Genomic DNA, 22560 nt, shown 5'->3' with positions numbered 1-22560 from the left:
TGTGTAACACATGTAACACCTGTTCTCAAGCTTGCCATGTCACGGGCAGTTGAGACAACATTTTGTGCAGGTTGGGGTCAAGCCTCCTTTCGCCCTCAATTGCTTTTGTATTCTTACTCTCAGGTTGCAATCCCCTGAATAAAAAGGGTGATCACTGTCCGGTAATGCAAACCTATTTCAGTCTTTCTCTGGGGAGCTTCATGATCAGAATACACAAAATACACTGCACTTTGAACAGCAAGTTGTCACTTCTAAGTGAAATGACCAACAGTGCAGAAATAACTGCTACCTTATAAGCTAGTTTACTCAAGCAGCTGATAAATGGAAATGTGCAATGAGCTACTGAATGTAAGCCATTAATAACTGATCATAATCAATTTATTATGTGTTTGAGACATGGATGCCAAGAAAGGCACCTTTAAGAATCAGCATCAGAATCACATTTATTGGCCAAGTATGCACACATACAAGGAATCTGACTCTGGTTTCAGTGACTCCAAGTATGAACGACATACATACAACTATTAAGAACAAGACAAACGACATACATCTAACTATTAAGAGCAAGGCAAAAAAGTAAATATACATATACATACAAGGTGCAAAGTGCAACTCAGTGCAAGAAATACTGAAATAAACTCTGACAGAAAGAAGTATTAACAACATGTAAACAATACTGCAGAATCCTCGGAGGCTTGGGAAAAATAATAGCCCAAATTAATAAACTGAGTTAACCACTTATGAACCTGATGGCCTGTGGAAAAAAACTGTTCTTATATCTGTTTGTTTTGGTGTGTATCAATCTATAACATCTGGCTGATAGTAATAGTTCAAAAAGATGGTGGCCTGGATGTGAAAGGTCGGTGATGATTTCCCCTGCCCTTTTCATGACTCTGGAATAGTGCAGGTCCTGTAAGGAGGGCAAACTAGTATCAATGATATTTTCGGCAGACCTGACTATTTGATGTAACCTATTTTTGTCATGATTAGACAGAGATCCAAACTGCACTGTTATGGAGGATTGATGGATTTATGGATGCTATGGATTTAAGGTGGATTCAAGTGAAGTTTGAGAGGTGAATCTTGGTATCCGTGTTGAGAACACATTATAACAGTTGGGATCAGAGACATAATCATAATTATTTTGTAGTACATGGAGCTTTATCAGCTCCAGATATTACCAGTTACAGAAAAAAAGTGTGTAGGAGGGCAAATTGTTTACAAGCTTTGAATGCTGTGAAACACTTAATGCTGCTGGGACATACACAGCAAGGAGAAGCTGTGTACCTCTGAGAAACTAACATCTTTAAAAGCAGTGAAACACCTCATTCTATCGCACTTCTTGTTTAAAAGTATGGCAGAGCAAAGTCTTTATTAACTTTTGCTTATATTCTTTGACAGCCAGCACTAGGTGCTGTTAGTCTCTGGCACGAAACCAGAATTTTAACAGTGTTTAGCTGTGTTTAACGAAAGCTTGTTACACACCTTTTCAGATGTCAGAATGATGCTTAATAAGCCTTTCTTTTAAGCATCATTCTTGTCTTTTTCCTGTTTGTAGAGTATTAAGTGTGGCACTTATTGAAAAATATTTAAGTTCCAATAGCACACCTTTGAAAGGAGTACCACCATGTAAAATCTCAGGTTAGGAAGGCATAAAATGATATAGAAGATTATGATCGGGTCACCAATCATAACCAGCTTATTATGTGTTCCAGCTATAGATGTCAGCAAATTCACCTCAGGAGTGAAGCTCTGCTTAAATCTTGCCTGTTAGTATAAATGTCTGTGCTTTTATTAATTGGTCTGGTATCTTTGTAATCTCACTGAATTACTATCGTCCATGTATCAAAATTTGTATATATTGTTTTACTTTTGACCTGGGATATGCCTGAAAAAGCTAACAAATTAATTGGATTGGTAGACAGAAAGATTGACAGATGGACAGATAAGTGTTGCAGCAAAAATAAAAACAGATAAATAACATGAGTGAGTAGAAGGGATCTTAGCCGATATAATATGGACAAACAATTGTGACCCAGGAATTCTTATTTATTTCTATGAATTTTGATTCTTAAATTTTAAAACTGCCAACATGTTTTGGGTATAAAAACAGTCAAGGCTTTATTTTTCCCATTCATCTTCAAGGCATAATAGACGTCATCATCATACAATCATTCAATGAACTGCCTTAAATAACCTTACAAAGCTCATACATCACATGATAAAATTAACATATCATGAAAATTAGTAAAATAAATGTGAAATATTAAATGAACCATATGTAAGTTGATACAAACATCTGAAATGAAAATATTCTGCACAATAATGTAATTTTACAATTTTTAAAGGACAATGGTCTAATTATATGATTAAAAAAATTAAATATCTAGTACACTGAATTCTAAGATTAACTTTAATAGTACAGTGAATTCTAAGATTGGCTTTAATTTGTCAAAACATAGGGTTAACTATAATAAAGCAATGCCTTTTGAGATTTCTGTAAATTCTAAATTTTTTAGGAAAGTGGTAACTAGCAAATGGACCATTTTAAGAGGTAACCAAGAAATTTTGTGAATGGTTGATGAAAAACCTAACCTTGTTCTTAAAAAAACAACCTCACTAAAACTTTTATTAGAAAAGGCATCTTCTAAAATACCCATAACTAATAAAAATAAGGGTATATATATAAATGTGGATAGTGCAGTATGTTCCGTTTTATATATATATATATATATATATATATATATATATATATATATATATATATGAAGGACTATATTTAGTGATAAATAACTACAACAAGGTGCTAAATAGTAAAAGTCAAAACACATGTAAATGTAAGTGCACAGTTTACATTGCAGTAGGTTCAACTTGTGATTCTCAATCTCAGACAAAGACCGGGTGGACCTCGATGAGGCCACAGACTCCGACCAGGCAGGTCGGGACACTGAGACCCTAAAAGCTGAACGTGTCTCCTCCAGCTCCGGGGAGAACCTTGGAGATCAGAGCCAAGGGGAGTCACAGATCCGTATTGTTTTAACAGGTGAAGGAAAGTCCGGAGACCTCTTTCGCTTTTCCCTCACGTTCGACTCTCTCTCCCCCTCTCTCTGCCCCTTTTCTGCTCTGCTTCCACAGGCTGTTGTACAGGAGGTTGAGTCCCAGCCTGGGAGGGTGGAGAAGCCAGGGGAAGAGTGGAAGGAGAGGCGGCCACAGCAGTCACTGTGACTGAAGCCGGAGATGAGGAAACAGTCTCTGGAGGGGGAAGGAGGCCTTTGAGGGCCAACTTGGCCTTCCTATCCTTAATGGCACAGGGGTTGAAGCCTGCACATATATTGCAGTCCACACTCAGATGGGCCATGCGCAAGCACATAACACACAGAGTGTGGCCATCCGCAGGGGATAATTTATGGCCACAATGAGTGCAACGCTTGAAAATCGGCTTGTCAGTCATCTATCTTTTAGTAGAAAGAAACTTAAGAAAAAGATTGTTTCTTTCTTCCTGACACACACAGCCACTCACCACACTCATACACAGAAAACACTGAGGGGGGAGGGGAAGCAAAAAATCCACACAACAATACAAACTACTCTAACTATCCTAAAACACTAAAACTCGATGCACCAAGCGAGGGGAGGAGAAAGGGTAACCTATACTAACACTACCTAATGATTTTAAAAAAAAAAGATATTCAAAAAGTTTTTACCCACTTGACAAAGTTGGAGCTCAAGAGATCATAATGCATAAGCTAGTCGCGGCAAATGAGATCTGGGGATGGAAGGCAGTTGAGGTGCATTATGGGTAAGGGGAGGAGTTTGGAGCTTGGAGCAGATGCTAGCAAAAGTTGCCTGCTCGGATCCGATACGGATCCGTAACCCACAGGTTGAAGACAAATGAAGTACAACTACTCAGATGGAACATTATGGTGAGTACATAACTTCTTTTTTTACAAACATTCCACTACATGTGAGGGTTTTAATAAGTTTTTATTCTACATAGTGAATCATGAAGATGGTGACATACCCGAAGGTGATCTCCCTCATAAATTAGAGAAGAGAAACCAAATGGCAGTTAAGACTGCAGGCTGATAATGTGTCAGGTTTAAATGCTAGTATTACTATTAAATGTTTTTTAATTTATTTCTTTGTTAATTTGCTACATTTATTCGGGGCCATCATGTGTTAATGTAAATGGCCTCTGTGAACCAGCGTCTAGCTCTGTTCATTCATGGACACCAAGGATACCCGTACGTTCACCCAACAAATATTAGTACCACCTTGTGTTTAGCTTTCCAACAGAAGCATCTAAAATATGACAGTAAACTCCAAAAATATTGACGTTTAAAATGACAGCATAGAAAAACAAGCATTAAAATGTCAATTAAATCTGAAAAATAATAGACTTGATTCTACTCACAAGAATGCCAGTTTTGTTACTGTATGACATGTATGTTTCTAAGATACGATCATTACCTTACAGTTCCTACAAATAATACTGGATCTTGTGGGATAATAGACAACTTGCTGCGTAGGTCTTCCAAGCCAATGCTGCAAACATCCACATTATCGATTAAGATCGTCCCAGCGGCTGGTTCTACTAGTCGGAACAGTGCTACACCCAGTGAGGATTTCCCTGCAGTCAGTAAGATACATAATACAAAAAGCATTTCAGATCTGAGATAATGTAAATGTAATTCGGTAATAATATACTCATCAACCTGTTAGCAAATGTGTTGCACTTTGTCATTTGAATTCATGTGCCATTCATATAGACACTAGCTGATGCTTCTCAGCATGACTTCTGGTTTAATGATTTGCTAAATGCATTTTTTAAAAAAAATGTGAGATTCAAGGTAGGAGAAGTTTACTGTTGCTCATAATTAAGTCTATTTTCAGTGACTGTTCTGTTTTGTTTAGTAAATGGCTTTTAGTGGTTTTGCTGTAAAATTTGAAATACAGTCAAATCCAAATCTCTGTGATCATTGTAAAATGGAAAAAAAAAAGAGAGAGAAATAGTATGCACACTGGGGTGGGGTAGGGGTGCAGTCCATTAAAACAAAGAAAATGCATCGTGAAATTAAACACATTTAAATTATTTTAAATTATCCTGAAATGCATCCAAGTTCACACTCCATGAACTGCCTTCAACATCCATGGTGTTTACTAAGCAAGAGGGGAACAAAAGTAAACTACCAGGGATTTCTTACACACAGACAGACACACACACACACACACACACACACACACACACACACACACACACACACACACACACACACACACACACAGATAATTTCAAGTCACCAATCAAGCTACTGTAGGTTTTTGGAGAGGGAGGAAACTGGAGTACACAGAGAAAATCCACACATACACAATGTGATGTGGACATGCAGACTCCATACAGAAGGAACCCCTGCCAGGAATCGAACCAGTGAGCCTCTTGTCATCAAGAGACAATGCTGAATACTGTATCATTGTGCCATCCAATCCTCAAACAGACCATCTTAAAATACAGACCACTGTGGAACTCTGGTCTAAACACATGCAGTAGACTACAACAGGTAATTAAAAACGTTGGTGGTTAAAAGACTGAATAAAGCAGAAGAGTGATAAAGAACTCTAAAGATCTAAAAATCGTTACAGAAGATATAGAGGAAAATTAAATCATTCAAAGCAAATGTTACTACAGAGGGTTTGCAATAAGCTAATAAAGAGGTGGATGAATTTCTCAGTTATTATTAGCCTTTATTTTAATTTAAACCTTGTTATGTGAAATGAGTTAAGTTAGGTAAGCTCATTTGTGTACCTGAGATTATTAAAAGATGCATTACACAAAATATTAACAAGGTCAGCATCAACAGCTGTCTGTGTTCAGATCTGCCAAGAAACTAGTTGATAGATTTCTTGGAACTCTACTAACAGACTACTTGAATGAAAGCCTTAAGAGCTTTGTGGTCCCTGGGGCACTAAAGAAAGAACGTTTTGTTCATATATTTAAATGCAAGGGTGACAAGTCTTGTGTACCAGTTATATGCCAATTACATCATTTGTACATTTTCAGACTTGAATAGTGTCTTGCTCTCTGTAGAAAAAAAGAGTTGTAAAGATCTTCATGATTGTTTTTGTTCACTTCAACAATAGGATTAGTGTGCCACAGACGGCAGTTACTTGCCACCTTTAAGATTCTCTCAAACTCAAAAACTCCTTTACTGGCTTGTATAATGCTCCACACTTCCCCATCTCTCTAGATAGAGGTTGAGCATAAAAAACAGATTTAAAAATCTATATAACACTATAGACCTCAAGGATATTCCTATACACCCCTCTGTAAGGGATAAATTTTGCTAAGGGTGGTGGTGGTGGGAGGTATCTTGAAGTAAATTGATATGGATGATGAAGGTTATGGTAAATATAAAATTCATATTTTATATAATCATGTTTATTCACTTCAGCAGTAAGACAGAGTCCCCAGCTTCTTCGCTTGCGTGACATCATAATAGAATACATAAAATATGGTAGCCCTGAAGGTCAATGTAGACCTTGAGATTATAGCCATCATTTATAGGTTCATAGGTTCATAGGTTGGTACTAGGCTATCAGCCCTAGGGCCTATACAAGCCTAGCCATAAAAATTCCCCTGGCTATTTCTTCCCACGCTATTTACTTCCCTTACAAAAGTGTGTAGAGAAGCCCATGCCACCACTGTACAGATACCATAAACAGAAGAGTTTTTAAAGTAAATTAAGGAGGTAGCTACGGTCCCTGTGAAATGAGCATTTGGTGCATTTCAAAGGATTTTGATGTATTTTGCATAACAAAAAGTAACAATCTGAATATCACCTGGACAAAGTAACCTTGGACACATTCCAATTTGCTTTACCTATAGCAAAGCAGACAAAGTGCACAGCATCCTTTCTGGTACTTTTGGTTCTGTGAAGATAACATCTTAGATAATTCTGTACTTCACGGCACTATAACAAACACTCTTTTCTTTTAAGCTACATAGCGAAGTGCACTTGAAGATGAGTGGACTGATTATTGTTAATTTATGTAGCGACTTTGGCATAAATGTTTTATTAGTACAAAAACGTAAGAAATCTGTATGAAAGATAAAATATGGAGGTTAAAACGTTGTTGTTGTTTGTCTTTCGGCTTTTTCCAGGTAAGGGGTCGCCACAGCGGAACTCTGGTCTGCTAATGATTAGCAGTAGATTTTTACGAAACGCCGAGGTGCCAGCTCGACGCCCAACTTTCAACGAAGACACACCCATTTACGCACGCATGACTTTCGAATGCTACCCAACCACAGGGAGGACATGCAGACTACACACAGAAGGCACTCCCAAGCCAAGCCAAGAACTGAACGGGAGAACCTCTTGCTGTGAGGTAACAACACTACCACTGTACCACCACAGTAAGAGTATGAAATTCCCAGACTCTCCTAACTGGTATAATGTGCACTGGAAAAAGGGATTTCTGAGATGAGAATTTAAGATCAGATTTTACTCCTGATGTAAAGGTAGGCAACATCAGTGTCTCAAGCAAGAAATTAAGGACACAAAAAGATACAGACTTTCTAAGAAGTAGTCTTAAACTGAAGGCACCTCATAGGAAATCTTTACAGACTTTTAGAGATGCCTGAGAAGAGAAATGAAGACCCTGATGAAAGTTTTGAATAACCACTAATATACTTTGACTGCAGAATAATTAAAACCCAAACTGCAAAACTGGTGATATTGGGACTATGAAAGGAGTGAATCACTAGCTAGTGCCCATAAAGATAATGTTTGGTTTAATTTTGCATATTTTTCTGGTGGACGGGTTCTGAGCAACTGATAGGAACAGTACTACCTGAAGGGGGTAAACAGGGTCCCTGGCCAATAATGGAATTAGGAAAACCAAAGGATTTTCTGAGAGACTAAAAGTTTTTAGTGAGGCTTACCCAGCTGACAAAACACAAGATCTATGTGAGATCTGGGGAGAAGACGTTTCAGTAGAAGAAGATGATATAGCATGGAAAACCACACTAATCCAGGTCAGTGCAGGACAAAAGCAATGACTGCGCTATTTGCCTTTCTGTAGAAATTTCATCATGTGGGGAAATGGTAGAAAAAATTTAAAGGTCTGGAGCCCAGTGCGGAACCATAACACCTTGGGACATCTGTTTCTTTAGGGGAAATTGGGGAGAAGTCGCTGCTCTTTTTGGTTTGGTTTGTACAGGTATGCAACAAGGTTGCAGTAAGACTTTCCCCAGTGAAGGTAGATGGCATTGACCACTCATCATATGACAGGCCACTTGTGAAGCATCAGTAAACACTGGCTGAGCTTGTCCATTAGAGAACTGGCTTGTCCAAGAATTTTGATTATTATTAGAAAGTGATCAAACAACATGTCCCATTCCCATGACTTCATGGCCTTTAACACAGAGGGATAAAAGTGAGTTCCCCCCTGCTGATGCATCAAACTACCACAATGTTGTCAGACTGATTGGCAACTGCACCCCGAGGAAGGAGATCCTGTAGAGTTCTTAAACCGCAACTTTCACAGACTCCTCTGGTTATGCAAAAAACTCTCTGGGGAGCAGAAAACTTTACTGCTGCAGGCATGAATATCTTCCATTCTTGGTCACTGTTTTGCAGTTTCTCCTTCACTTTCAACCCAACAAAGCTTAGCCATCATATTCTTAAAAAGGCAAACTAGTTAAGCGCTAAAGTGGCACTCAGCCGAACCTTAACAATTGTTAAGCACCCCATGCTTATACTGTCAAGGTCAAGTCTAAAGCTCGTCAGTAACATCTGTCTGTACTGACTTGGTCTAAAGCTTGTCAGTAACATCTGTCTGTACTGACTTGGTCTAAAGCTCGTCAGTAACATCTGCCTGTACTGACTTGGTCTAAAGCTTGTCAGTAACATCTGCCTGTACTGATCATCAAATGACAGCAGCAGAGCAAAAGATTTCTTTCTGCCTGCTGTTTGGGCCCTTAATGTGTCTCTAACTTCTTGAAAAAAAGTTGATGTGTTCACCTCATAATGTGAAGAATGCAAACTCTCTGAAACTCAAATGTATATCATTATTTAATGACTTCATTCTTCAGTGTTTTGCCTGAAAACCATAGATATTATGAGGAACAGACCAAAATATGAAGTAATAATCTGGATGCTCTGCAAAAATCTAGACAGTAGACAGCCATTAAATGTAAGGCTTTCTGACAGCATCCACTAAATGTTTTACAGCTTTGAAAGCCAATAAAATACTTAGTAATTTTCCCCTTTAACTAACAGTACATGGAGCATATAAAGCTCCATGCACTAGAAAGAATTAAGATAATCTCACTAGTTGTTGTTGTGTCTTTCGGCTTTTCCCGGTTAGGGGTCACCACAGCGGAACTCCGGTCCGCTAATGATTGGTAGTTGATTTTTACGCGCCGAGTTACCAGCCCTGATGCACAACCTTCAACGAAGGTACGCCCATTCACGCATGTCTCCACACAGAAGATGCTCTAACTGAGAATCAAACCGGACAGCGTCTTACTGTGAGGCGACAACGCTACCGCAGCACCACCACCGCGGAAGTAAGATAATCTCACTAGTCATAACCTTAAATTATGCTCTCGAGGTGAATTTCTTGGCATCCATATCTTGAACGTATAATAAGGAGGTTACAATCATTGAGTCAATCATAATCCTGTATATTATGTGTTAGAGACATGGATGCCTAGAAATTCAATTCAAGAGCAAAGCTGCTGAGGTGCATCTTAGCATCCATGTCAAGAACATATAATAAGTTGTTCTGACTGGAGATCCAGTCATAATTCTTTGTAGAGCATGGAAATTTATCTGCTCCATGTACTAAAAAGGAGTGAAAAGTAAGATAAAAAATCATGATGTACTGTGCTGGCTTTGAAAGCTGATAAAGTAATGGCGGAAGGGGTTGGTGTCCTTATGTATTCCCTGTCTACAGGGAAGCAGTTGTACAGGAGTTGAAACTAAGCTGTTTTATGCTCTTCTGGTTCTGCTGTTTACTGGTTAGTGCTGGTGATTTTTGTGCAGATCCAACCTTAACAACACGTAGGGGGTGCTTAACAATTACTAAGTAAATGATATTATTTATAAAGATGAAGAAATTAATAACTTTATTTTAACAATACATTCAATATCAGCAGTTGATTATAGTAATTTGAATGACAAATTTTGGAGCTTTATCACAAAAGAACATTAAACAATTTTTACTGATCAAAATTTAAAAAAAAACAGCTTATTCTTTCTCTATTAAAAACCTCATTGTCTTTGTATTGGAGATTATTTACTTGGAAATTCATATACAGAGATTTTTTGGCTCCTAATAGAGTAGCAAAGTTTAATAAACATTTTGTAGCTGATTGCTGGAGATGTAAAAAGCATAATAATGTAAACTGGTCACACACATTTTTTATTGTTCTATGTTATTTTAATTTGGAGGAAAGATTCAAGATGTTTTAAAGCTTTTTTGGTCTGATTCTTTTATACTTAAAACAAGTAATCTCCGTGATATCCTCGACGTCTCAAAACAACCCACTAAAGTGTAGAGGGTCCAAAAACAAAATAGTGTAAGAAACTTCTTTGTGTGGAAGATTTTCAGTCCATATAGTTGTAGTTAATCACTGTATATTAATCAGATCAGACAGTATTAGTAGAAATACCGAACTTAAACTCGTCTTACGTCAAAACAAAACAAAAAATAATAATAGAAAATATATAATTGTACAGCATTAAAAAGACACACAGGTTTTAAGTTCCAGATCCTGGATCGCATAGACATGGGTGATCTTGAAGGAGACTTCCCAAATATTTTGGAGAAACATGAACTCACGTGGCAATTAAAGCTGAACTCTTTTAGGAAGTCTGGACTAAACTACTACTGCTCAATTAAAAGTGCACTGGAACTTAGAAAATTGCCACATTGTTTACATGACTAATTATATTTTATTTTATTTTATTCTAGAAATTGGTTTTAAATACCATTTTAAATCAGTTGAAATTTAAGTGTATATTTTGTTTCCATCATCATACATACATTTTTTCTGGTTATTTTTTCCACTTTATTCAAAATGATATGTAATAACAATACTAATTAATTATACAATTATATATATATTTTATAGATTGTTTTTAGGGTTCTTGTAAACATACCTGAAGAAGTCTAGAAGGATGAAAGTGATCTTTGTTAACAATAGGTTATGAAAATAGAAATTGATTTTTACAGGCAAAATGCATATGTATATATTTATATATATTTTCTGATTGCCAAATGAACTAAGGTTGATATATTTCCAGCCATGTAGTATACTGTCTTGGATAAAATCACATATTTAATAATCTACTTAATAATCTGGTTAAATAAGAGATACCACATAATTAAAAATGTTATTTAAAGTACATACGGGTTATATATTATTATGACAGCTACTAAGTAGGGCAGGACCAGCTCGAATGTCACACTGATGGGGGAAGGGATGTGAATTTAACACGTGTACCAATAACACTTTGTTTTACAGGACTATCATAATGGTATTATCCTTTTTCAAATCTTGCAAAGCTTTCCTTTGCGCATATGTTAATAATATGCAAGATTTGAAAAAGGATAATACCATTATGATAGTACCGGCTGATAAAGGTGGACCCATTGTTATAATGGATTCTGAACATTACTTAAACAACATGAATATGCTGTTGAATAGTGATGGTTCATACACTAGGTTGGGCATCAATGAAGTAATAATGAAAATATTCAGAGTGTATGATACCATAGATGATTTGTATAGAAGTAACTTAATAAAAAAGGACTTTTATAAGTTTCTTAAGGTAAATCATCCCTTAATTCCCATCTTGAAGGGCCTTCCTAAAGTTCATAAGGGCCTGAATAACCCCCCGATGAGGCCCATTGTCTCTGGTTGGGGGTGGTTAACAGAACCATTCTCCTTATTTGTGGAATATCATTTGAGAACAGTGGTTGAAGCAAATTCTAATATTTTAAAAGATAGTAAGCAATTTTTATTAGATTTATATGATTATCTATCTGATTTAGGTGATGACATTGAATATTTTCTAGTTACGCTAGATATAAAAAGTTTATTCACAGTAATACCTAACACTGTAGGCATAGAAAATGTACAGAATTACCTCAAGAAGTATACGGACATGGACATTCAGTTTATAGAACTTTTGGCATTATTTTTAGAAATCATTTTGGAGAACAACATCTTCTATTTTGAGGACAACATGTACATACAAAATGATGGCGTAGCTATGGGCACCTCCTGTGCCAATAGCTACGCCAACATTGTCTTAGCTGAATGGGAGAAAGAAAGTTTATTCCCTTCTATGTTATTTCAACAATATGTCTCGTTTTACAAGAGGTTTGTAGATGACCTCTTTCTGGTATGGAAGGGAAGTGAGTCTTTATTACTTGAATTTGAGAAAGAAATTAATAGACTTACTGACTATTTGAGCTTTACCATGAATTATTCCAAGGTTTTTGTCTCTTTTTTGGATGTCAATATCATGAAACTACCTAATGGCATTGTTAATACGTCAGTACACAGAAAAGAGTGTTTTAGGAATACATTATTGCATAGAACCAGCATGCATCCCAAACATATATTCGATAAAGTAATTAAAGGTCAGATTATGAGAGCCTCAAGACTCAATCCTACGGATGTTGGGTTTAGAGAAGAGATAATAGAATTAAAATCTAGATTATTGGACAGACAATACAACGAAAGACAAGTTGACCAAATTATATTGGATGTTCAAGGGATGAGAGATACAAGAGCTAGACCCTATTTTTCTAGCCTAATCAATATAGGAGCACATGATGTTTGTGACGTAAAAATGATAGAACACAGAGATTTATCTGTTAGTATACCATTATTTTACACGAGTGATATATATGACGTTAGAACTATTATTGAGAAACATTGGCATGTTTTAGAACTAGAAACTGATATTAGCAGTTTGGTAGGTGGGAGAACTAGGTTTTGTTATAAAAACAAGCTAAACTTGAAAAGAATTCTATGTCATAAGACTCAAAATGAGCAGAATATACATCTCACTAATACCACCCCCTGTCATAACTGTAACCAGTGTGGTTTTATAAATACTGACACTGTCTTTAAGCCTCCGCTTTCTGGCAGAACTTTTAATTTTCTCACTGGCACTACATGTAGGACAGAGAATGTTATTTATTTAGCCCAGTGTTGCTCCTGTACAGCTTTTTATATTGGAAAGACCAATAGACAGCTAAGAGAAAGGATTAGGGAGCATGATTATAGTATGAGGGTAGGTAATGAGCGGAATGCCCTAGCTAAACATTATAAAACTAAGGGCAAGACACACAAGTTTAGCTTTTTTGTCTTACAAACCATCAATCATAACCCTAGGGGTGGGGATCTAGAAACGCTCACACTGGAAATGGAGACTAAATGGATCATTAGATGTAAGGCCGATCATCCCCCTGGTCTAAATGACAAAGTCAGCCTACACCCTATTTTAAAGAAAAGGAAACCTGGAAGAGGGTTAAAGCACTAGGCTTTAATCCCAAGTACCATTCTTCCACTTATACTATTTTCGTAGGCAGCATTAACGGTCTTGCAGGTAGTACAGCTAGTCAACTTGTAGGACTTATACTTAGAGAAATATGTGTATTTATGACAAACTAATTTAGATTTACAGTGTGTTATACTGCTATGAATTACAAGCATCAGTTGGATTTTTAATGTGCACAGTTTAACAGTTAGAAAATTTTTATAAAAAATTTGAAGACATACACACAAAATTTGAAGAGATTTTGATTTTAAACATACACATATATATATCTCATTTAAATATATGTCTTATAAACGTGATTTAAATATTAACATGGCTTTTTTTCTATTTGTTTAATGTATTACATTATATCTAGGGATGTATATGTAACACTAGTATTTATTATGTGATATAGTACCATCTAGTGGACAGATGGTAAATGACATGTGTTAGTACTGGAGATTGAAATAATATGTATAATGTGATAGTTTTAAAGTTTTTATGCATATTTATCTATTATTAAGTATATATAAGTATTTTACACACATGAAGATTAATTAAGATAAGGAACTATTACACTTTACATTTGTAATTGCATATTATATAAGGAAAATGTTTCACAATTGATGCTATGACAATTTTATAATTGATTAATTAATTCTTTTTATTGACTGATTGAACAAGTATATAAGGACTGTGCGATTTTATTTTTTATGTACAGTCTGAGGAAGCCCTGTTGGGGTGAAAGCGCTAACTGAATAAAGAACGTGCCTGTTTTACTTTCTACAGTCGTTGGATTTTGTATTCTATACTGAGTTTTCATGTTAGACAGAATTGAGAAACGCCAGCCGGAGCGTTCCTACATCGCATGATTTACTTATATCTTGATCTAATGAGAGTAAAGGCATTTTCTTGGGAGTTTCTAAAAGTGTGGTGTATGTCCATTATTTGAAGTAATCTTTTACTGCGGTGGACAGCAGCCAATTGTATAAATTTTATATATAAGCATATTTAGGAGAAATAAGGCCTAATAGGTAATGAGAAGCCAGTGTAATTTTCTGTCAGTAAGCAGCGATGAGAAATGAGATCAGCTAGGAATGCATATACGGATACTTTATTCTCATTTATTTGAATTTTTGGGGTGTTCTTTGAAGAATAAAGTTTGATTAAAACTAAAGTATATTCCTGGTTGGGTATTGAGACATTTTTGGCTATGGGTATATGAGCAGATGGAGAGAGCAGATAAAAGATGCTGTAACATAGTTTTAGCTGTGCAATGACATTATTTGCAATATTATCTGTGTGAATATTAAAGTTCAGAAGATGGTCTAGCATTACCTCTAGGCATTTTTGCAGTGTAACTCTATGAATGGCATTTCCTTTAGGGTCTTTCATCGTTAATGCAGGTAGTGATGATAGATTTTTTTTTTTTTTTGCTGTTGAAAATACCATAATATTTGTCTTGGAGATATTAATAAGAAATTTATTTGAGTGAAGCCACTTGCAGAGATCAGTGAATCTAGATTGTTTATCGTGTTTTAAAGTTTGCTGAGTTTTGTTAGTTTCAGTAGTAAAATATCACATGTATACATGACTATTTTGACATCAGTCAGATCATGTGTGATGTCGTTAACAAAAAGTGAGAATAAAAGTGGCCCTAAAAATGAGCCTTGAGAAACACCAGTGTTAATTATACACATTTTGGAAAACAGATTATTGTAGTAGATTGGATCGGTTTTATCCTATAAGTAGTTTTTGAACCAAAGGATGGTATATCACTAAAATTAAGTCTTTTCAGTTTATTGAGAATGAGGCTATGATTTACTGTTTGGAAGGTGTGAGTACGGTCTAGGAATATTCCTGCTGCAATAAGGCCATGATTTATATTTTTGTAAATAGTTTCTGTGGCTGTGAGGAAGGGCTGTTAGGGTATTAAATGAATTTCTGAAACCATATTTCTGGCCACAGAGTAGACCACACCTGTTTATGTGTTTAAATATATGCTGGTAAATTTGTTTTTCAAAGATTTTCATTACTGGCCAAAAATTTCCAATGGGTCTGTAGTGTTGGATGCCAGTGTTGATACTGAGTGTGTCAATAGGTGTGCGGGATCGCACAAATACAGAGTTGGGAAACCTGCTCCTACTCCGTGTTTGTGTGATATTTGAGTTAGTATAAATAATTAACAAGGGGTGTGGGGGTGCAGGGGGGCTTACCTCCAGCAAGAAATTATGTTTTGTGTCATTGTTTTTAAACAAAAGATTACATATGCCGAGATTGTTTCTTGGCACATGCATATTGCTATGTCAGCTTTTGTGCTTTTGACCACCTGCTGTCAATTTTTGTGAAGGGAATTTTGGATGTTCTCAATTTTAAGTGGTACACCCACAGTGTTTAAGTAAGACTTGGCATCATACCTACCCAATATATATTGTATGTTGTATGCTTATAACTTATTACTAGTGAAAGACACAAAACTCCCAATCAACTTAATTCGGATCTACAAAATGATTTTCTACTGTTTGGAACTGGATATATAGAAACAGACTATTAATACTAACAAATCAACAAATATAATTTCTTGGACAGACAAAAAATGGCTAATACCACTCCACTGTTATTTCAACATACAGATAACACTCCCATACCTTCTTCCAATACTCAAAAGTATCAGGTCATCATTACCCTGGACCAAGCATTGACCTTCACCAAGCACACAGAGCTGCAAAGTACTAAACACCTTAACCAACGAAAAATTTCATAAAGAACATCTACTGTTATCCTTAGCAAGCTAGATGAGTAATTGCAACACACTGCTACCAAGACTTGCATATGCTTTTCTTATGATTGTAAAACTGCTGTGTTACAAATTGCAGTGAATAAGGTACTAAGATTTATATAGCTGGACCATAAACATCAGCATTCCTGGGTAACTTGCTGTAAATTAAATGGATACCAGTGGAGGCTAGGGATAATTTCTTATTTAGTAACCTCATCTTTAAACTAATGAATGAGAGGTAATTGCACTGTGCTTAGATAACGGATCTTTATTAAAAATTCAACTTATAGTTTGAGAAGCCAGGACAGCTTTCAATTGCAAAGACCTCAATTTACCTTAACTGCCACAAAAAAAAAAAACATTTAATAAAATTGTTCTCACCTAGAATGATTTGCCACAATATGTGCAAAATAGCATCAGTCTTCCAGTATTTTGCAAAGTGTTAAAAATCACACCTTGCAGATAAATATGTATGGCTGCCCTAGGGGTCTCAGTTAAGCCCCATCTGCAGATATTCACTCAGCATGCAAATACCTGTACAGGATTAGTAGTGGCTTGGCTATTTGTTTGTGACTCTGGAATGCATTCCTTGAATGCTGATATAATTTTGAAAATCTGTAAATATTTCTCTTATCAGAGCAAATATTGCAGGGTAACGAATAATCATCATCATCAATACCTTCTTCTTGCTCTGTGTGTCACCTACTGTTTTTTTTATTGTTTATATTTATTTAGCAGTCCATACTTGTTTAAGATAAATGAAATGTTGAAGAAATACTTATGTATGTACGTATCTAGTTCAATACTGCGTATTTATATAATTTATTCTTGCTCGGCTAGATATTGTTGCATGTTTGCTGCTGCCATTTTGCCCAGGTCATGACTGAAAACAGTTCAGCGTTAAGTTCGTTTACCTAATTAGCATAGAAAGTATAATTAAAATAATTAAATAAATACATGCATAGTTAGTGAAATAATTAAATAAATCATCTGGGGAAGTATTCTCTTCCAAATTGCTATATGGGTGGGGAGCTCTGTAGGGAAGTCCAGATGTTACTTTTTATTTCTCTTCCTGTAGACAATTGTAGGGTCCTCATCCAAGTGTAAAGAAATGAAACGTACAAAAATACAAAAGTTTGGCAGTAATAAGGAGCACAGAGGGAAGAAACGTAACATAAACCAAAAAAAAAAAAAAGTACTCCAGTCGTCTCAGATACCAAGAAAGACCTTTAATTATTCCAAAACATGGCACAACAGCAAAGCTTTCAAGTCTACAAGACTCTTTCTCAATGCAAAAATCTGCATGACCGTTCTTCAAAGTTTAAATAAATACATCTGGCCTATTAGAAACAACTATTCTGTCACATGTTACATGGTCATATGATAAAATGACTTCATATGATAATGACTTAATAAATACGTATGTAAAACATGTATATATTATGACCTAGAAACGTGCACTACTATAAAATGTTGTTGTTTGTCTTTCGGCTTTTCCCGGTAAGGGGTCGCCACAGCGGAACTCCGGGTCCGCTAATGATTGGCAGTAGATTTTTACAAAACGCCGAGGTGCCAGCTTGACACTGAACCTTCAATGAAGGCACGCCCATTTACACAAGCATGTCTTTTGAACGCTACCCAACCGCGGGGAGGACATGCAGACTCCACACAGAAGGCACTCCCAAGCCCAGCTGAGAATCGAATGGGAGAACCTCTTGCTGTGAAGTAACAATGCTACCGCCGTACCACCGCGGCTATACTATAAATAAATTTAAACAACACAATTAAAAATGTGCTTATAAAGTACATTTGTAAAGCACTTATAAATTTCAATCATTTATGATATAGCAGCCCAGAATAATAAAGCTAAAAAAATATATTATATGAAATCTAAAACATATATCTAATATAACACACTTTTATACTCAAGAGTGGTTTATATTTTAGTACTGGTCTTATGTTGTTCATAGTGTTAAGTCCTGAAGGTGTATCAGCTCTAAAATAATTGATCCACCTGTATTCTGCTAACTCTGTTTTAATAATATGATCCCCCCTCTTTTTTTTTTTTTTTAAGATTAATTGTCTCTAGTACTCTAAACTTAAAAAAATGTTCATTGTTGGTGGATGATATATGTTTAAACAAGGCGTTACTATCTACCTTCCTACGAATCTGCGAGAGATGTGAGGCTTTTCTATCTCTGAGTTTCTGATTCTTCTTAGCAATGAAAAATTAAGTGCGTTTCATGCAGTTAGCCAAATATACATTTTCTCTATTTTTTCAGCCAGTTCATTTTCAATAGGTGAAAAAAAAAAGTCCAGCAACAACTGTATATATTTAAAGCTGGTATCTAAGTTCAAAGCTTGCCATCTGGCCAACAATTCAGGTAAGGAAAAGTTGTTGTAGAAATAACATGTTACTGTATGACAGCATGTACTCAAGGCACATTTCTGATAATGTAATGAGTGTGTGGGGGGGGGGGGGGTTAAGAATCTCTAGATTATGTACTGAAGATAGTATATATGAAAGTGAGTTAGACAACATGCAGCATATGTTGGCTAGTCGTGGCTATTCAACACAAACACAATACCTAGGACAAAAAGTTGGAGAAGGAATAGAGGCAAGTCATGGTTTGAATGTAATATGGACAATTCTGACAAAGGGACTATTGTTAATGAACAGAAGCTAAAAAATAACCTATTTGTGAGAATAAATTACATTATAATAGTGATACTGATGCCATTTCTCAGGTGATAACAAGAACTGCAAGATTTTACTTACTGATGATAAGTTAAAAGCAATAGTAGGTCCCCAACCCAAATTTGCTCATACTAACAACCAAAATCTGAAGCAGATTTTATGTAAGAACATACTTCCCAACAAATCTATACCTCATAGGAAGAAGTTAGGAACTTTTAAATGCAGGAAATGCAAGGCATGTCAATATGTCAAAGAAAATAACATCTTTGTACACCCTGTGTCTGGTAGGGAGTATACATTTAGATTACCTGCAGACTGCAGAATTAGAAATGTGATGTATTTAGCTGAGTGCACATCATGCCAAGCATTCTATGTTGGGAAGACTAATAGAATGTTAAAACAATGTATATTGCAACATATGAGTGACATCAGATTATGTTTAAGAAGTAATGCTCTATATCAACACATTGAAACAAGTAAAGAGCATAGATTTCAGTTTATGGTGTTATATATTCAACAAGTGAGCATGGGGGGGGGGGTAACATTATACACAGTACTGAATTAGCTGAGTTAAGATGGATAGCTGAATTGCAAGCTAACCATACACCTGGGTTAAATGCTTGTATAGGTTCATAGGATGGTACTAGGCTATCGGCCCTAGGGCCTATATAAGCCTAGCCATAACAATTCCCTGGATATTTTTCCCACAATATTTACTTCCCTGAACCCCTGTCTAGCAGGGCGACTGACATGATCCCTGGGGTGAATTTTCTATCTCCCATCTAATCGTTAAGGTTCTTTTTGGAGAGGGCCAATGAGGCGCTCTGCTTGACATATATGGGCTGTCTATTCCAGAGTATGGGGAGTCTCTGGGTCAGGAACCAATCCCTCCAGCATGTTTTGCTCATTGTGATGACAAGGTTTAGATCCCTGGAGCATGTGGCTCTGAGGGTTTGGGATTTCTTTAAGTGGAGCATGTCCAACAGCTCAGGGTATGACATGGCCTTGTATGTTAAGCAGCAATCACTTCTGAGTAGAGGATATGCCACAGAGTATAGCTGGAGTTTTTTTAGACGGTCAGCATAAGGCATCTGCTTTAGGCCTGTGATTCTTTTAGTGAGGTATTTCTGCGGCCTTTCCAGCTGTTGCAGATGTCTTGTGAGGTACATACCAAACAGGGCATTGTACTCTATAATGGGTCTAATGAGGGATAAGTACAGTGGGACAATGACCTCCTTTTTTCTGGATGAAAAGCCCTTAGTAATGAGGTGTGCCACATAGAAGAATTTCCTGACTGTTGTGGCGATGTGGTTATCGAAGGTGAGACCACTGTCCACCTGTGTCCCTAAGTCTCTCATCACACTTTCGGTGTTTAGTGTACTGCTGCCTATGTGGTAATTCATGGGTACATGTTTTTTCCCAAAGGGGATAACTATACATTTCTTAGCATTAAGCTTGAGTCCATGGCTCTGGCACCAAGCATATGTTTCTGTAAGACCCTTTTGTAGAATATCCACATCATTTGGGGATTCAATAATATGCCTTTAAAACCCTTATTGAAGGGGCATAGGTTCTGCTAGTGATTTTAATTGGTTGCTATTTGCTTAAATATGGTTGATTTTAAGTGTTTTTAGATCTGATGAAGAGCTAATGCTCGAAAGTGCTTATTTGTGTGTTAAATAAAGTTTTGACCGGTCGTGGTGGCTCTAGTGGGTTTTCTTTTCATCTTTTATAGATTATGTATTTTCATTAGTTTGAAGATGGCTGGCATTCCTATATTCTCTGATAAATTACCAGCATGTTAGTATATGTCATCCCTGTAATACCTGTTTAACATATGCCCAGACATATGTCATCCATGTAATTCCTGTTTAGCATATGTCCAGACATATTTCATCTATGTAATACCTGTTTAACATATGCCCAGACATATTTCATCCATGTAATACCTGTTTGACATATGCTCAGACAAATGTCATCCATGTAATACCTGTTTAACATATGCGCAGACAACACACGGTATTTCTCTACAATATAATTTAAAATACATTCATGAACAAAACATATGCTTACCAGAACCTGTTCTTCCCACAATTCCTATCTTTTCTTGTGGATATATACTGATGTCCAAGTCTTGAAGTACTATTGGTGTGTTCTCTCTGTACCTCATGTGAAAATGTTTAAATGTAATTGCGCCACGGCTCGGCCATCCCTTGGGAATCACTACACCATCAACATGCAATGGTGCTTCAGAAAGAGGGTCCTGTGGCAGAATCAATGAAATTCAGAATTAGTGTTTGTCAGCGAACCAACAAGTACTTAAAGCAGGCATCAATTTTACCGCATGACAACAAAATATAACATGGAGATAGTCCGAACTGTTGTCCTGTAGATGAGCAATTCAGTAAAATGTAAGTGATGAGAGCTTCAGCAGCTATAATCAAGCACTTTAATTACCTCTTAAGTTTCAAAGACTAGTGATGAATCCTGTGGAAGGACACATTGCTGTATTGAGCTTATTGGCCAGTCACCAGGACAGCACACTGAGGCAGACAAAGAAATACATACAATGCACTTGAATATAGAATGATACACAGTGTAGCACATGATACAGCTGCAAAAGGTATGCCATAGAAAGACAAAAATAAGCCATGGAAAGGCATACTAGCAGGAGATGATATCAGTAATTAATGGTAGAAAAAGGTGTCAGTTAATATATAACTCTGTAACACAGTCTGCAGGGCCACATTATGAAGAAGGTAAAAATTCTGTTCGAGCATGGAAACTATTCTATGTTAGTAGATCTTACGCCAATATCAAAAGTAATCATCCCTCTACAACTAGTTTTCCCTTTTCTTTTGCTTTATTCATTCTTAAGGAGAGTGTGTACTACTCTTAAGGCTAGAAAACTACATTGCCTCAATTATAGGTTACACTACCAATATAGTTTATTATTTATTTATTTTACATTTGTTGACCGGGCTAGTCTAACTGGATATATGCCCATTTTCAGTAGAGGCCAGGGGAGATAACCTTCGAGACATAAACAAAGACATACAACTACAATAACAATAACAAATAGGAAAAAAAATATTTATACAATAGTAACATATGTAGTACAGCATACAGGTTAGCATAGGATATTCAGTGAGGGCAAGAATCATAACAATGTATTTCACAGGTACAATGCATTATACAGGTAAAGTCAATAGTAAAAAAGAAGTTAATTTTGTAGTGATATTGATAAAGTATTAACTTAAAAACCAGTATCCACAGAGCATAGAAGTAATGTAATATAGAGAGAGATGATACAAAATAGTAATAGGAAGGTATAACAGTAGGTGAGACGTAATCGATAGGGAAAGCCCAGCTTGAAAAGATAGATGACTAGTCAGGTTTGGTACAAGGGCATAGCCAGTGCGTTTTAAGGTAAAGTTTCAGTCTGTTTTTGAAGAGTGTTAAAGAGGTGAGTGAGGAGAGGTCACTGGGAAGAAGATTCCAGGATTTTCCAACAGCATTAGAGA

At 36.3% G+C, this 22560-nt stretch overlaps 1 protein-coding gene across 1 annotated transcript in view; it reads right to left on the bottom strand.

The window, feature by feature from the left end:
- Window positions 1–22560, bottom strand: part of ABCC12 (ATP binding cassette subfamily C member 12) — a 1155696-nt gene that overhangs the window by 93378 nt on the left and 1039758 nt on the right. The window contains exons 26-27 of the mRNA XM_044081948.1: window positions 21110–21299; window positions 4471–4630 (exon numbers count right to left, since the gene is read on the bottom strand). Of these exons, the coding sequence (XP_043937883.1) occupies window positions 4471–4630; window positions 21110–21299 (350 nt within the window). The remainder of the gene's footprint in view (window positions 1–4470; window positions 4631–21109; window positions 21300–22560) is intronic.

Source organism: Protopterus annectens, chromosome 8.part1, assembly GCF_019279795.1.
Source record: "Protopterus annectens isolate FY-2018-M chromosome 8.part1, PAN1.0, whole genome shotgun sequence".
Taxonomy (NCBI): domain Eukaryota; kingdom Metazoa; phylum Chordata; order Ceratodontiformes; family Protopteridae; genus Protopterus; species Protopterus annectens.
The sequence above is the reverse complement of the archived record's forward strand: the minus strand, read 5'-3'. Positions and strand labels throughout refer to the sequence as shown.